Source organism: Natator depressus, chromosome 6 (assembly GCF_965152275.1).
Source record: "Natator depressus isolate rNatDep1 chromosome 6, rNatDep2.hap1, whole genome shotgun sequence".
NCBI classification, from domain to species: Eukaryota; Metazoa; Chordata; order Testudines; family Cheloniidae; genus Natator; species Natator depressus.
The window spans coordinates 117,824,376-117,840,537 of NC_134239.1; the positions used below are offsets into that span (position 1 = coordinate 117,824,376).

At 39.5% G+C, this 16,162-nt stretch overlaps 1 protein-coding gene across 1 annotated transcript in view; it reads right to left on the minus strand.

The window, feature by feature from the left end:
• Positions 1-9,353: 9,353 nt before the first annotated feature.
• Positions 9,354-16,162, minus strand: part of HIF1A (hypoxia inducible factor 1 subunit alpha) — a 42,973-nt gene continuing 36,164 nt past the window's right edge. The window contains exons 13-15 of the mRNA XM_074956410.1: positions 16,014-16,119; positions 10,908-11,034; positions 9,354-10,756 (exon numbers count right to left, since the gene is read on the minus strand). Coding sequence (XP_074812511.1) covers positions 10,605-10,756; positions 10,908-11,034; positions 16,014-16,119 — 385 coding nt within the window. The 3' untranslated portion in view covers positions 9,354-10,604. The remainder of the gene's footprint in view (positions 10,757-10,907; positions 11,035-16,013; positions 16,120-16,162) is intronic.

Consider the following 16,162-nt stretch of genomic DNA (forward strand, 5'->3'; position numbering starts at 1 on the left):
GTTGATTGGCTGGGTGGGCTGGGATTTGTGTTCCGCAAAACAATGAAAGTTAGAACAAAAATCGTGGACCTTAAATCTGAATTCCCTTGGGTTTGCTTTATGAAATTGGGATGTTACCAATGTGGGAGTGAGAGAGTTGCAGATTTCTGTGGTGGGGCAGGGCTCAGGTATGAGCGAGGGAGTCCTAGGAGAAGAACAGAGATGGAAAGAAAAATTATAGTTAGTTGTCCCTATAGACCACAATGGTACAGTAAATGGTAACTTTAAGTAACTGGACTTTCAAAAATGTAATTTTAAAATCAGTATTGTTACTGGATCAATTCAAGTCAGTTGTTTTCTGAAATAATCATGTGCCTGCATCATAATTTTTAAATCATAATGATTTGGTAATTTTGATTATTTTCCAAAACAACAAAAGTAATTAATCTGAAACATCAATTAACATCTTTCGAACATTACATTGTTTAAAAAGCTGTTTTGAATTACCAAGTGTTAAAGGGTACCTGATGCAACAACATTTTGGATAGAAAAATAAACTTTATAAATATTGTGTAAATAAAAAATTTGTGCTAGACTTTGATCCTTTAAATGGGTTCTTTACAAACTATGGAAATGGTGGCCATTTCAGCAGATTAATGATTATTTTAAAGTACCATTTACTGCTCCCTTCATTGGTACAGGAATAGGAGCAGTAGCAAAGCTGTTGTACAAATCATGTACATTTCAGCGTCTGCCAGCTGAGAGCAACATGTGCTGTTTTTTTCCAAGAGCATCATAGACTTTAGAATCTAACAGGAACACAGGAATTGCCAGCTGGGACCCAGACCTGTGGTCTATATAGTCCAGTGTCTTTTCTCCAACAGATTGTGTTAACTATGAAACAGAAATAGAATATCAAAATAATTGAGAAACCATCCTAAGTATCAGAGTGGTAGCCATGTTAGTCTGTATCAGCAAAAAGAACGAGAAGTACTTGTGGCACCTTAGAGACTAACAAATGTATTTGAGCATAAGCTTTCGTGAGCTAAAACCCACTTCATCTGATGCATGCAGTGGAAAATACAGTAGGAAGATATATATATACACACAGAGAACATGAAAAAATGGGTGTTGCCATACTCACTATAATGAGAATGATCAATTAAGGTGAACTATTATCAGCAGGAGAAAAAAACCTTTTGTAGTGAAGCTTATGCTCAAATAAATTTGTTAGTCTCTAAGGTGCCACAAGTACTCCTCGTTCTTCATCCTAAGTATGTTTTCCTACTCCTTTTTCCACCCACAGTGGGCTTAATGATTTGAAGGAGGACAAATTAGCTAATGAATCCCAACCTATGTGATTGTTGTTCCCGATGCTTCCACAATCAAAAACCTATGCTAATCAGCCAGATTCCTCCTTTCATAAATTAGGCAGGGCCCACTGAAGTCAGTAGAAGTTTTGCCATTGATGTCAATGGGAACAAGATGCAGCCCTTTCTAATCACTGACTGTGTGCTTGGTGTTGTTAAGATATGGAGTGGGATGAAGTGCTTGTCCCCCAGGGGGACAATCAAAGGGACAGATCCTTTGTTGGTACTTGTCATCGGCAAAACTTTTGTCTTTCACGGGGTGTGTGTGTGTTTTTTTAACACCTCTGAACAATTAAAGTTTTGTCTTTCCCTTGCCAGTGTAGACAAAGCCTGCTGTAAGCAGGATTTGGTTCTAGAGTAGTGCATACTTTACAAATTTGTATATAAATGTTTGTATAGTCTGCGTTTGATTTAAGTGTACAGTGTGTGTCAGGACTTCTTGGAAAGACGAGCTAGCTAGGGATATAGGGCAAAACTCTGACAGTGATGTCAGGAGAGCATCATTCTGTGAAGTGAAGGTGCAAGTTACAGTTGATAGTCTGCAAGAAACCTTTGAAGAGGAGGAAGCCAACAGCTTCATTTCTCAGTAATCCAGACCTTTCGCTCTTTACGGGTGACAGTTTAGATTCAAATACAGGGTCTGTTACTGTGACGTGAAGAGGAAAAACAATACGATCTATTTGCAAAGTTGTGACTCAGCTTTCACCATTTTTATTTCATAGCGTATAGGGGTAATTCAGGGTTGTAACAGTCCACTCATTTATTTTGATTAAAGAATAGAGTGTGTTTTTCATCTGAAGCTCCTTCAGATTTTTGCATCTGGTAAGCAGTAATTGCCGAGTGCTGATTGCTGAGTAGTTTCTGACCAAAAGATTGCTTTTCCAAACAAAAAATGGATTGGTAATGTTGATTGGCAAGGGTTCTGTATGCCCAAGATCACTTGTATAAAAAAAGTAATTTCTTGATATTCTTATTTTGGTTCAGGCCAATATTCAACACAAAAGTATTAAATAATATGCAATTTATTGATATTTCTGACATAAGTTAAGGGACTGAAAAATAGCAAGAGTTGCTTCCATTGCAATCAGTGTCAGCAAACACCTTTTTATTTTGTTCTAAAAAGCATAGTGTAAATGTATTAAAATACCTATCCAATATGAAAACCTGTGAGTGGCTAAGAATTTTGATATGGTTTTGAAAAATAGTATTGTGTTGAATGATAAGTTTGTGGGAATTTTGTTAATAGAATTATTTTGTAGATTTGTAGCTTATACAAACTTACAAATGTACAAACCCGTCACAAAGAACATATCACTAACCCAAAACCTTGTTCAAACATACTCTAACAAAGTGCAAGAGTTGGCCTATGCCAGTAACATATATGGCATCTACCTTCGCTCTGCTTTCTGAACAATGCCGGACTGTTGACTTTTATATGACACATTTTCATCAGTGCTCTCCTGAGTGGTAGAGATACAACAAGAGTCGAGAGTTACTGCCAAGTCATTTGCTTGTTTTGAGAGCAATAGAAATGGGCTTGGCATAATTCCTCTGGGAATTATGGGGCTTTTCAATCTTTCTGCAAATTTTCCTAGCAAAGAGCTGTTACTAAGGAATCTCTGCCGTCAGATTTTTTTTTGTGTCAAGTCCTCTGAGCTGACAAGTTCATTATGCCTCTGACTTCAACTACAACCTCCTGCATTTTAGGAGTCATTAAATTCCTCTGCTGAGAAGTTAGACCCTAACTCCGCACCCTGTTGTCAGTTAAAATAATTATGCTTAGCCTCTTCTGAAACCCCTGTTCATCAAAGGCCTGATCCACTGACTTTAATGGAGTTGGATAGGGGCCCAACCCCAAGTGCACAAGCTTGCTGGGTGTTCTACTTATTTATAGCATTGCATTTTACCTGTCTCTTTTACAAAGTGGTACTGCCATCTCCCCTTTTTAGAATTGAGATGACAGATTAACAAAAGCCTCAGGACTTTAAACTCAAACCCTGGTTTGATTGTTTTTTAAAGCATTTTACAGCCAAGAAGAACTACAGTCATAATTAAGTCAAAATATTCCACAGGGGAAAAATCAGTCAAACACAAAAAGGAATGTTCCAAAAGGAATTCCATTACACTGAATTTGCTTTTTAGTGGGAGAAGGGTACCCACATTAGCATAAAGCTAGTAAATTGCATAAAACCGGTAGCAAATCCTAGATGTAATTTAAACTTGGCAAGCCTTGCTCAAGGTAAATAGAGACGTTTACAAATATTGTTTCAAATGAAATGTTTTGTTTGACTAATGCTTAGACATTGGACATTAAAAAGAATTAAATTAAAAGGAAATTTTGAAAAAACATCACTTTGAATCAAACTTTGTTTTGGAAATGTTAAAATAAAATGTTTTGCTTTTTTGCATATTTGTGCTGAAATGAACCAATTGGTCATATTGATATGAATTCATGAAACATTTTGGTGTTGCAAAATCTGCATTTTTTTTTTGTTGAACTCAAATTTTTGATTGAAAAATTTTACCCGGCTCTGTACACAGTACTGTTAGCCTCTGAAACAGTCATGCTTCTATAGAACTATACATGATGCTTCTATCATGTGTAGGTTGCAGTCCTTACATGGTGCCATGACATACATTTGTGCAGCACCCACGTTCCATTTAATAGTAGGTACTAGTAAGACACTTAGAGGCAGGCTTGCACATGTGGCATAGAATCATGCAAATATAGGGTTGGAAGGGACCTTGTGACTCATCTAGTCCAACTCCTTGCACTGAAGCAAGACCAAATAAACCTAGACCCTGCCAATAGATGTTTATCTAACCTGTTCTTGAAAACCTCCACTGATGGGGATTCCACAACCTCACTTGGTAACCTATGTCATGAACTAGCCTTCTTGTTATAAACTTTTCCTAATATCTAACCTAAATCTCTCCTGCTGCATATTAAATTGATTGTTTCTTATTCTATCTAGGGTGGACGTGGCAAACAATTGATCACCGTTCTCTTTATAACAGCCTTTAACATATATGAAGCCTGTTATCAGGTCTCTTCCCCCCCAGGGGCTTATTTTCTCAAAACTAAACATGTCCAGTTTTTTTAACCTTTCCTCATCAGTCTGGTTTTTAAACCTTTTAATCATTTTTGTTGCTCTCCTCTGGACTCCCTCCAATTTGTCCACATCGTGTTAGTCTATAGATGCTGGGTCATGTATTCAGTGCTCCTATGACCGCTAGATTCCAGAGCACGATTTGTGAAGGAGAATGTTACATTACTGAATGAATCAATGCAAAATCATTGCTGGCAGAGTGGCTATTGAAATAGCCTGCATGCCTGTATAGCGTAGTTATAAGCAGTTATGTACTAGTGTAAATATTAAAAAATAGAAATATACCCAATATATAAATAGCTCAGGGGAATAAACCCCAGGGAAGAAAAAGAACAATTTAAGCTGAAGGACAATGTGGGCACAAGCAAAAACAGGTTTAAACTGTCCGTGAATAAGTTTAAACTGGATATGAGGTTTCTAACCATGAGGCGGGAGGTTCTGGAGCAGCTGCCTAGTAGGAGTAGCGGGAGTAAACAACTTAACTATTTTTAAGATGGAGCTTGATAAATTTATGATCAGGGTTGTGATACAATTCCCTGTGCTAATAGGGGCCTGGACTTGGTGACCCAGGTAGTCCTTTCTTGTCCTAATATGCCAGAAGTAAACACAAACAAAGGAGGATTTCACAAAAAGCATAAATGCATGGCTAGACAATGTCACTTCCAAACTAAGGGCTGTTCTACAGAAAGTCACATTTTATTTCACATCTTTTGTTATTTCAGCACCCATCGGTGTGGGGACACTCATATTTTGGATTAACGGGACAATTTTGATTTAGTGAAATTCTAAGACCTGCATTATGCAGCATGTCAGATTAGATGATTATGGTCCCTTCTGGCCTTTCAAACAAACAAAACCAACACCATGAATGTGTTGGTTGCTTTTAATTACTTGGGACGGGAGCACTCACACTATGATTACCTAGACAGACTGTTACAATTTCACATATTGCAGAAGATCGTGTAGTATCAATGCACAGCCCTAGCTTAAAGTCCAGTACCCATATGAGAGGGGAGAACAGGCAATTGTGTGAATGCAAAGAGTATCTTTCATGCCATGCTGCCCCCAGGGGTTGCTCTGTGTGTCTCAACTCAGGATATTTAAATTGCAGTTTACCCACCTTTTTCAGCTCTCTCAGGATAGCTGATATTAGAGGCTTGAATTTGACATTCCCAGAGCTTATAATTAATTGCTTTACCTCTTGTTGCTGTGATGTATTGGATACTGTCAGTCTGAGAAATCATATTTGATATGATCAGTGTTACTGGCAAAGGGGAAATTACAGAGTCAAACCATCATCTCCTAGTACTCCTTTAGCAGCAAACACGTCTTTATTCTGACCAAAGCGTATCCAGAGAAAAGAAAATTAGAGGCAACTGGTTTGAGACTGTTAACATGGCTAGGAACTTGATTAAAAAGACAACAAACCCCACACTAGAATTCTGGGGGGTGAGGAGGATTCAGTATATGGTGTGTAGTTGTCTAATTTGCAGTCTCCTTTCCAATTACCCTATTCATGTCACAAAGTATGCACTTGCACAAAACTTATTGTCACGATGCAGATACCAAGGATGCTTTCCTGGTCCTATGACAATCCGGTTGACACATGGATGACACAGAGTAGCCCAGGGGCATAACAGAAGGCCTCCAGAACAGCAGGTAGTGACATGAGGCTGGCCTGAGACACAGGTGTCAGAAAAGGGGTGTGAAATTTCAGCATCCTGAAGAACCGACACAGAGAATTCTGAAATGCAATAACCTTTGCTGATGTATCTGCATAGATCACTCAAGTTTATAGGACAGTGATCTCCACTTTGCCTACATCTTATGTAATGAGGTATGCAAAACTGAACACAGTATTTCCAGCTCACCAGCACTGTAAAAGAATACCTACCTTCTGTGACATAATGCCTCTGGTCTTGAATCATGTCATTTTGCTGATACTAAACTTCAGCAAACTTATCTTTCAGAAGTATCGCTTTCATGGTCCATCCCTTTAAAAATGCCTCTCTTTTAGCTTATTTCCTTTCTCCTACCACCATCCCATATCCTAGGTATGGTCTTGTCATACATCTTTCCAAATTCCAAGCAAAAAATTTATTGACCCAAACATATATATACACACACACACACACACACACACACACATATATATAAAGAGCAAAATAATGTCTTTAGTTTTTCAAATGCTAAAGATACATTTGGTTATTTTTTAATGAGACTAGTGTTGAGTGAAATTTGCTGACTAGCCACTAACCATGTCTGCAGCTGTATTCTTTTCACACTCTCTTCCATTTATGAGGAACAAGGAACTATTTTATCTTTCCAATGAGTGCAACACATCGCTTACTGTGCTGTATCCTGTTTCCACAGGGATCTGGTAAATCATCTCAAGATGAAAGTCAGATTGAGCAGATCCTGATTCTATTCTGGGGGAAAAAATCCCCAAAGTAACTCATTTGCAAGCTTTTACGATTTTGCTGCAGTTGCAGGAAAAGTTAATTTGTAGTCTGCATTTCCCCAGAAAGATTCAATTCAGTGAGTCTATGGCAGCGTGCACCAGTAACATTTACTTCAGCATTTCAACCGGTACATTACCTAAACTCTCCAAGGGCTTGTTAGTGCAGGCCGACATTTCAGTACTACAACTAACACTCTTCCCACCTGTCTGTTTTCTAATGTCCTCCTGGGTTGCTAGGGCATCTCTCAGTAAGAGCAGGGACATGTCCCATCTCGAGTTAACTAATAGCCAAGGGTTGCATGGAGTCAACTTTCCCCTCTACCTCCAATTCTTGTAGTATGATTGTCCCCCTCAGATAATTCATTATCTTCCACAGATAAGGGCTGATTAGTAAGGGAGTGACTCGTCATCAAGGGAGGTACCTCTAAAATAAGCTCCAAAGAGTGCTATGGCAAGATGAAGCAGGACGGTAGAAGGCAGATTTAGCAAAAACATGTTTCAGCTGGGAAAAGTCAAGTCTGTTGGGAAAGTTGTTGAACGACAAGGTAAGTGAAGTAATATCTTTTATTGGATCAACTTCTATTGGTGGAAGGGACAAATTTGTGGAGCTGCAGGCTTTGGCCTGAGACCGAGACGTGTCTTTGCAAATGCCTGATAGGCCAGCTATAGATACTTATTGGAGAATCAGATTTCTAGACCTATGAATGGGAAGGGAGGACTTAAAATTGTTCAAGAAGCCCACTCACTGCTCCTCAAAGAGGGCAGCTGCCACCTCAAGCCATGAAGAATTCAGCACATGCTTTTTGCTGCAACTTTCTCAGAGGCAGATGAAGGACAACGGGATGGCATGGAAGACGGACCAGCAGGTCATCAAAACAGTGAGTGGTAACTTCTTTCCCTTGGATTTACTGACAAACTATACAGTTTTGGTCACATATTTAAAGGCTAGCTTTACAAGTCTGGATTCAAAGCCTGTCCAGTGTTAAAGGTTACTTTCTAATTTTCATATTGTATAAAGCATGTTATTTGTCATATACTCTCTTGCATTTGAACTTTACAACCAAGATTATCAAAAACAGGTGCTTAGTTAGGCTCTTAATTGAGTTTATCCTGACTTTTGAAAGCGGATGGGCATCCTCAGCGCCAACTGAGCTATTTGAGCTGCTGAGTATTCAGCATTTTTGAACATTTTGCCCAGATATGGATGTAAGAGGCCTTATGGACCAGACAGTTCAAGAACAGGAACCTAAAAATCTTGGCCTAGGTATCTGTAAAAGTCGATAAACTGGACAAGTTCTAGTTCTGTAACTAAGTACAGTATTTTTTTCCTTTCTTTCCCAACACACTCAACCCAGATCCTAGACTTTTGGCAGTATCTTGTAACTGACTTTCAAGCTCCTTGCATTTAAGTTTTCTCAGAAGTAAATGCCAATACATTCCCTATTTAATTGTAAAAATATTGGCTTCTCAGTCTGAGAATTTTGCATCTTATCCAGATAATAGTTTTAGAAATGGATTTATTTTTTGAATGTTTTTAGCAAGTTAACAATTTGTAAAAGACAGGCACTCTTGAGCATTTTACCCTTCAAGTCCCATTGACTTTCAATGAGAAGTCCCATTTCTCAAAGCGACTCAGTTATATGGGAGCCAAGGCCCTTAAGTCATTTAGGTGTTTTTGACAAATTTACCACACTTGTGTAACTGCTACAGAAAGTATGGATTCCAGGAAGGGTTTAAATTGTGTATCAAGTATATAAGAAGATTGCTACGAGCATGATTTTTAAAATATTGCCGTGTGATTGCCTTAAAGTTGAGACCGAAGCTATACTATCATTCCACGTGTATGTGACAGGTTCTAGTGACACCACATTCTAATGTAGCAAAATGAAAACCGTTACCTTGCCACCAAAACTAGAGCCGAGCAGATGATACAGTCACATTTAGAGTTTAGCAAAATTCCATATCTTTAATCAAGTGCCAGGTGCATTTTTCATCTTATGTATATGCCAAGAGTCCAAATTTAACGGATTTCTGGGACAAATTTTTACGTGCTTTGTCTTTGATAGTTACCTTGACAGCTGGTGGAGTATGGAAATATTTGCCCTTGTTATCACAAAAACGATATTTTCCCTCCCACTTTCATTCCATGTTTAATAACTGATCGTATGCTTGACAAAAAAGGAAAATTAAACATTTACTTAAAAATCTATTGGCAATGACTGCACAAGTCTTTGTCCTGAAAATTTATTTAGTACGGAATAGGCTCAGATAAATGATTGACTTGATAGGTTTTGAGGTCAGCATCAGGAAATTCATTTTTAACGTCTTAGAGATGATTTTACTGAAATCAGTGCACACCGATTAGCAGTAACCACATAAACAACAAAATCAAGAGGTCACTGTTCTCAATAGATAACACACTTCCCAAGGGGGCCTGGTCCACATATAGTTTATTGATGTAATAAAACAATACAGTTAGTGTTAGATCCAACCACAGAGAGAGAAAGAATGAGTGAATGAAAAATTTGTACAGTACATATAGGAAATAGGATGTTTGTGAGACAACTACTCATTTCAAAATCAAAAGGTTTCTAAAATATATTGAGTTATTGAAATCTACATGAATACATGGATGTTAACAGCAACAAGGTGCATAAAAACCAAAACATCAAATATTGAGCAACTCAGTGATGTACTAGGCAACTTTGCTAACAATGCATGATGTCTTACGATCTGCTTGAAATATCACCTATACCACACAGGGTAAACAAAACATTTAGATTTAATCTCAGATACACAATATTAGCATGAACTTCCACAACTACAGGCAGGGATTTTTCTGAGCTGGCGAAGTGACTACTTTAGGAACATCAAATCCTCTCTGTAAATTAAGAGAATGTATCCAAATAAAATGCTGTTATAGTCCTTTCCAGATAAAACCCTTCCCTTTTACTTAATACTCATTTCAGTCATAAGCATAATACAGCATTTAAGAACACAGTTTATATTACAACATGACTAAAACAATGACATCCTCGAGAATTAAACATGATTTCGTAGGCAAAAAACAAACAAACTGTCAAAGATTCTTCTCCTTAAAAACTAGTTTTATAAATGTAGACTATATTGCATGAGGAATTGCTGGTATTTTTCTTAAGAAAATATATTGTGCGATTGTGGCTACAATGCACTGCTGCAAAGCATTGTTGTTTCATATAAAAAAATCATTAAAATAAAAATTTGTTTTAAAATAACTGACAAAGCATACATCTTCCCACTACTTATGAAGAGCAGGCAGGAAGTATTGACAGTTTTACTGTGTAACATTTTACTGATAAGAATCTTTCAGTGAAACTCTCCAGCCAAAAATAATAAAAAATAAATACGTTTTTAAAAACAGGTGCATATTTCAAAGCTGCTATTGCAAGGATGTTTTAAATGTAATGGACTTAAAGTCTATGTACCAAAGAACTATGAAAATGCACTATAATCTGAGTTGTTACATAAAGACTATATGAAAAAAGTCTGTCAAAATAAGTAAAGTAGAAAGGGGATCGAAACGGAACTAACTGAATTAGTGCAGTATTGTAGCCAGGCTTCTAAAATCAGATATAGAAAATATAAATAGACTGCTTTAGGTGATGATTCTCCAGTGTCCAAAAAAAGAACAAATATTGTGAAAACTCAGTTAACTTGATCCAGAGCTCTGAGCAATTCTTCACCCTGTAGCAGGTTTCTGCTGCCTTGTATGGGAGCATTTACTTCACAATCATAACTGGTAAGTTGTGGTAGTCCAGTCTCATCCATTGACTGTCCTAGGAGCTTACTCGCTATATCTAAAAAGGAAGAAGATAAAGATAAGGGCACAATACTTACTGTATTTTACATTTCCCAAATTAGTGTATAGGGCAAGACAAGTTCCATTAGCCAATACAGCTTTAATAATATTTAATTTCCCCCCTCACTCCCACATATACGAACACTAACCAGTTGATAGTAAGATGATTGTCTTTTGTCCCACTCCATTCTGGCCATTAGATTTGCACCCTTTTACACGTTTCCAACAAAGTGATGCATTCGCTCCACAATCTTCTGACTGCTGGAATAAAGATCCCTTTAAAAAAAAAAAGAAAAAATCAACAAAAAACCCCAAACCACTTATTTCGGCAGCTCATGTATGCAAAAATTTCAAGAGGAAATCAATCACCAGTTCTTGTCACTATAGTTACTAACATGCTGCTACTATTTAAAGCTGAATTCATTCAGTATCTGAGAGAGAAAGTTTAAGAGCAAATTAGTGTAGACTGATGTTTAAAAGTAAAAGCGAGTCAGTTTAAAAACAAAAAACATTAAGAAGGATAAAGATAACCTTAGTTTTAATAAAACCAAATACCATCCTCAAAATCAGGGTGCATGTATATGTATACATACACCCCCCCCCCCAGCCATCCCTTACTACTTTTGCTGGTCACTCCCACTGTCTGAGGAGGCAGCAGAATTCACTGAAGTGAATGGAAATAAAAGACACAGGAGAAGAGAGAACTACTATGGCATTACTACTGTTCCCAATCCCCACGTGCACAAAAGGTTAAATAGTTTTTATATCTAGTTATGTGAATTTTGCTCCCACACGGCAATTATCTTGCCTCCCAGCTCAGATGCCCCCTTTCTTTTGTTCTCATTGTCAACGTGTAGGGCCCTACCAATCTCATGGCCATGAAAAACATGTCACGGACCAAGAAATCAGCCCCTCCTCCTGACATCTGATCCGCCTCAGCCAGAGTCCAGGCTGAGCGGGGGGTGGGGGGGCAGGATTTCTTCTTCACCTGCAGGGCTGCTCTCAGGGGGGAGTTCAGACCCACCTCCATGTACCTTTTGGGTTGGGGCCCTCACAGTTACACCACTGTGAAAACCTGAAATTGACCAATTTTAAAACCCTCTTGCCATGAAATGGATCAAAATGGACCCTGAATTTGGTCGGGCCCTACCAATTTGGAATCCTGACTCGTCCAATCACAGGCGTGGCTCTAGAATCACTTTTGACAGCAGCAGACAAGAGATTCTGTGGTACAGGAGAGAGCAGAAGGCTCTGTGTGCCTTCATAGGAAAGTTATTGCTTTCTGGAATAGGTAAGAAAACAGGTCTGCTAAACCAGAAAGCAAGACAAAAGGAAAAGCCAACCATTTACAGAAATGCTTAGAAGCTGGGCAACAGCTGGCAAGAGTGCTAATACTGATGCCTGGATTTGGAAGTTCTGTCCTTTCTCTGGCTGTTGAACATGGAGGGGTGAAGACAGTGGAATGTTGGGAAAATCCTAGAGACTTACATATTCAGGTATGTTGCTTTTCACTTTGAATTACTTCACTTTTTCGCTAAGAATTTTCTGCATATGTGAAATCTATAGAAACAAGAAAACCTGACTTTGGTGTAAAAAAGGTTAAAACGAATGACTCAATAGTCAGAAGATTTAAAAGTTACGTTTTCACAGTAAGGTTAACTCAGCCACATTGTACTAGTATATAACTAGTATATTTTTTTGCGCAACGTAACAGTTCACATTACCTTTCCTAACCTTTGATTCATTCGTTTTGAAATCTTATTACACCAATGTATTTTTCTTTTTAACCAAGGATACATCTACACAGCAAGCAGCACCATGGCAAAAGAGTCTCAGACCCTCGTCTACAGTGGGGCATGCTACAGTGCTAAAAATAGCTATGTAGATGTTTGGGTTCAGGGGTGGGCTTCAGAGCTCAAGCTCCAGCCCGAGCCGGAACGTCTACCCAGCTATTTTTAGTGCTGTAGTGCAAGCCCCCTGAGCCCAAGTCTGTAGATCCAAGCTCTGAGGTTTGCTGTGTAGATGTACCCTAAATGTCCTTGTTTTAAAAAAAAGTTACACAATAGTATATTCCAGTTTCTCTTCATGCACAGAACTATGGAACGCTACACTGACAGGAGCATAAAATCTTATGTGTAGCTCTTCAAAACCAGGATCTATATTTACATAACCCTAAAATATGAGAGAGTATAAACCTAAACTTAGCGGCAGTTTTCTTTTACACATGCGCAACACACATTTCAAATGCTTACAACTCCATTTGGGGCAGGCTGTACAAGCTGGTTTGGAACTAGTCCTCAGTAAAACCTACACAGGGGTGGTCAAATTTACTGACCCTCAATCATCAGAAGTTCAAGAGCCCCATGCGCCTGCTGGGGCTTGGGGCTCCAGCCCTGTGTGGAGGGGAGATTTCAGAGTTCAGCCCTGCGAGAGGCGCCTGCTCAGGGTTTCGTCTCTGCAAGGGGTGGGGGTGGCTGCGTGTCTCTCAGAGCTTCAGCCCCACAGGGGGCGCCTGCACGGACTGAGGGCTTCAGCCCTGCTCCTGCTGAAACCCTAAGCCCTGGCACATGTGCCCCAGAGGGCTGAAGCCCCGAGCCCCCAGCATGCGCACCCCGCAGGGCTGAAGCCCCGAAACCCCCCTCCCAGCCGGGCAGAAGCCAGAGCTGACAGGTGAGGGGGATGCCTGGGATCATGTGCCCCCCCCCAGATTTTTGCCAGGGTTTGCTTTCCCTGCTTGGTCACATGGTGCTGCTGGGCCTCCTCCCTGCACGGCAGCTGCTGGAACCAGCAAGCTGGGAGCTGAGGCAGCAGGGAAAGGCAGTGGCAAACAGCTAGGAGCTGCAGGGAGAGCCGCTGATTTTGCTGCTGCCTCTCTCCGCAGAGCTAAAGCAGCTGCCCCTCCCTGCAGGAGCTACCTCTCCATGCGGATTTAACACCTGGGAGCTGCAGGGAGGGGCCGCTTGAGGGTAAGAGGGGATAGTGTGCGAGGGGCAAGCATGACAAGTTGGGGGGGGGGGAGAGGAAAGGAGAGTCCTTTAATTCGTGTCCCCCCTCTCAGCGGGCACCAGTCATCTCTGGCAGAAGCCCCTAGCCCCACCACCACCCTGCTGCAGGGCAGAAGTTCCAAGCTCCCTCCCCCCAGTCTGGTAGGCGGAGAATGGGTGGTGGGCTAACTGTAAAAGAGTCGCATGCATCTCACGAGTCATGGTTTGGCCACCCCGACCTAGGCACTGGAAAATTTAATCTTTTAAAGCACAACCTTTGAGTTACCTGTGTTAAAAATAGTAATTTTTCAAATATGTGGCCAGAAAGACGTTGCCTTTAAGCAGAGACAAAATCAGTAATGGAAATTTTAGCTAAAACGAGAAACTGAGAAAATTATGAACGTGAGAAAAAAGGGGATGAGAGGCACTGTATAAATGGAAGCCTGAACAGAACCTTAATTATAGCAGCTGGCTTACACTGCAATACATGAAGCTAGCACAGATCATTTGCTATTTTATCAGTGGTGACACCTGTTGAAATGGCCTAAATGGGAAAAATATGGCAGTCATAGCGACAATAAGTAAGACACATGCAGCAAGAATCATTAGAACATTGATGGAGAATGACAAATTCATAAAAGGCTAATCAGGAAAAACCAAACATGCATGTGAATGCAAAGAGCAAAGAGAATGAAAACACAGTGTTAGAATTTTTTTTTTTTAAATAAAAAGATTAAGAGAAGCTAAGGAGAATAAAAACAAGAGTCTCTAAATTACCTAAAAAAAGCTTCAGGAGCTTTACAGAAGAACTGGATGTACAACAAGTTTTCCCCAGCCTTCTGGGAGACAAGAGGTCAGATTGCTTACATTTTGTTTACTGGCTGTCATTCCAAAGCCAGGACAGGATGTAGGGATAATTCGCAATTCGGAAGAAAACACGCTTGCACTCTAGGGCATGCTAGCCTACAGCTACAAAGCAAAACAGAAAAAACAAAACAAAGAGTCCCTGGTAGCAAGTCTTAGAGCCCAGGTCAACTGATTCAGGCTTGCAGGGCTTGTGTGGTGGGGTTAAAAACGGCAGTGCAGGCATTCGGGCTCAGGCTCCGAAACGTAGCCAACCGGGGCGAGGATCTTTGAGCCCAGGTTCCAACCAGAGCCCAAATGTCTATACTGCTATTTTTAGTCCTGCAATACAAGCCCAAGTCAGTTGACCCAGGCTTTAAGACTTGCTGCCATGGGGTGTTTTGTTGTTGTTTTTTTTTTTTTGCTACATACACATTCTAAGACCACACTTATATTTCAGACCATCAAAGAATCAAAGTCTCGAGACGCATACGAGATAGAGAATTAACTTGTATGAAGTTTTTAAAAGAAATGGGATTTTATTTGACAAGTGACATAGGCAATAAGAGATCTCTCTGAAGTTCTCAAGATACATCAAGGAGAGAGAAACGTAGCTGTACTAATGTCAAATCCCAGTATTTCAGAATACTGACTCAGTGTAAAAAAACCCCAAACAAACCCCAAACCAAAAATCCCCAGATGGAATTTTGCTAAAATAATTGTATGCAAGATGATAAAGTTGTGAAACACCCTGGTAAGTGAAACAATACAAACTACATAGCTGTTTAAAAGGAATTTTTCAGGTGCTATAAGGACAAGTGATGGGTTATTCACAAGTACAATGACTAACTACAGGACAGACTATGCCCTCAACCCTCTTTTTAGCCCATAACGTTCCCATTCTAACATTCTGATTGTGTCTATTCAAGGCACAAATGTATATAACTATAAATATATTTCTATTTGTAGGATTTACACATCTTTCCAAATCTGTGCTGCTCCTGTTCCAGCTATTTGCACTGTCTCTGATTTTGAGGGACATGTAGATAAAGTTTGAAATAGCAATGACATGCATTGTTAGCAGGTGAACGTTCTTTTTAGTCTCGTGTTCTTACAATGCCTTATTTTCTCCTTAAGAAACACATTCCAGAAAACTGTTTCACAAGTGAAAAGTTTATCTTCTATCTAACTGAGAAATTTGTCTGGGTGCAGAGGGTAGTTTAAAACTATTTTGACAGTGGGAAAGAATTGAAAATCAGGGGGTTTGCATTCAGGAAGACATAGGATGTTATGAACTTAAATGGATTACTTTGGTCACAGGATTTTGCTGTACGACACTAGCTAAAGTCAAGATTCTATATCAGTGGTTAATTCTGGAAACAGTAAGATTACAACTAATTTTAAAAGAAAAATAATACCAAAACTTACAATTCCCACTGCTTGAAAAAGCGAGCCATCATATTCCATCTTTCGCTTTCTCTGAGAGTTATGCAAAGCCAGCATCTTTGGATTTAGTTCTTCATTCATTGCAGATCTAAGAAAAATTGATTCAGTCCATTAAAGTTCCTACTATCCTC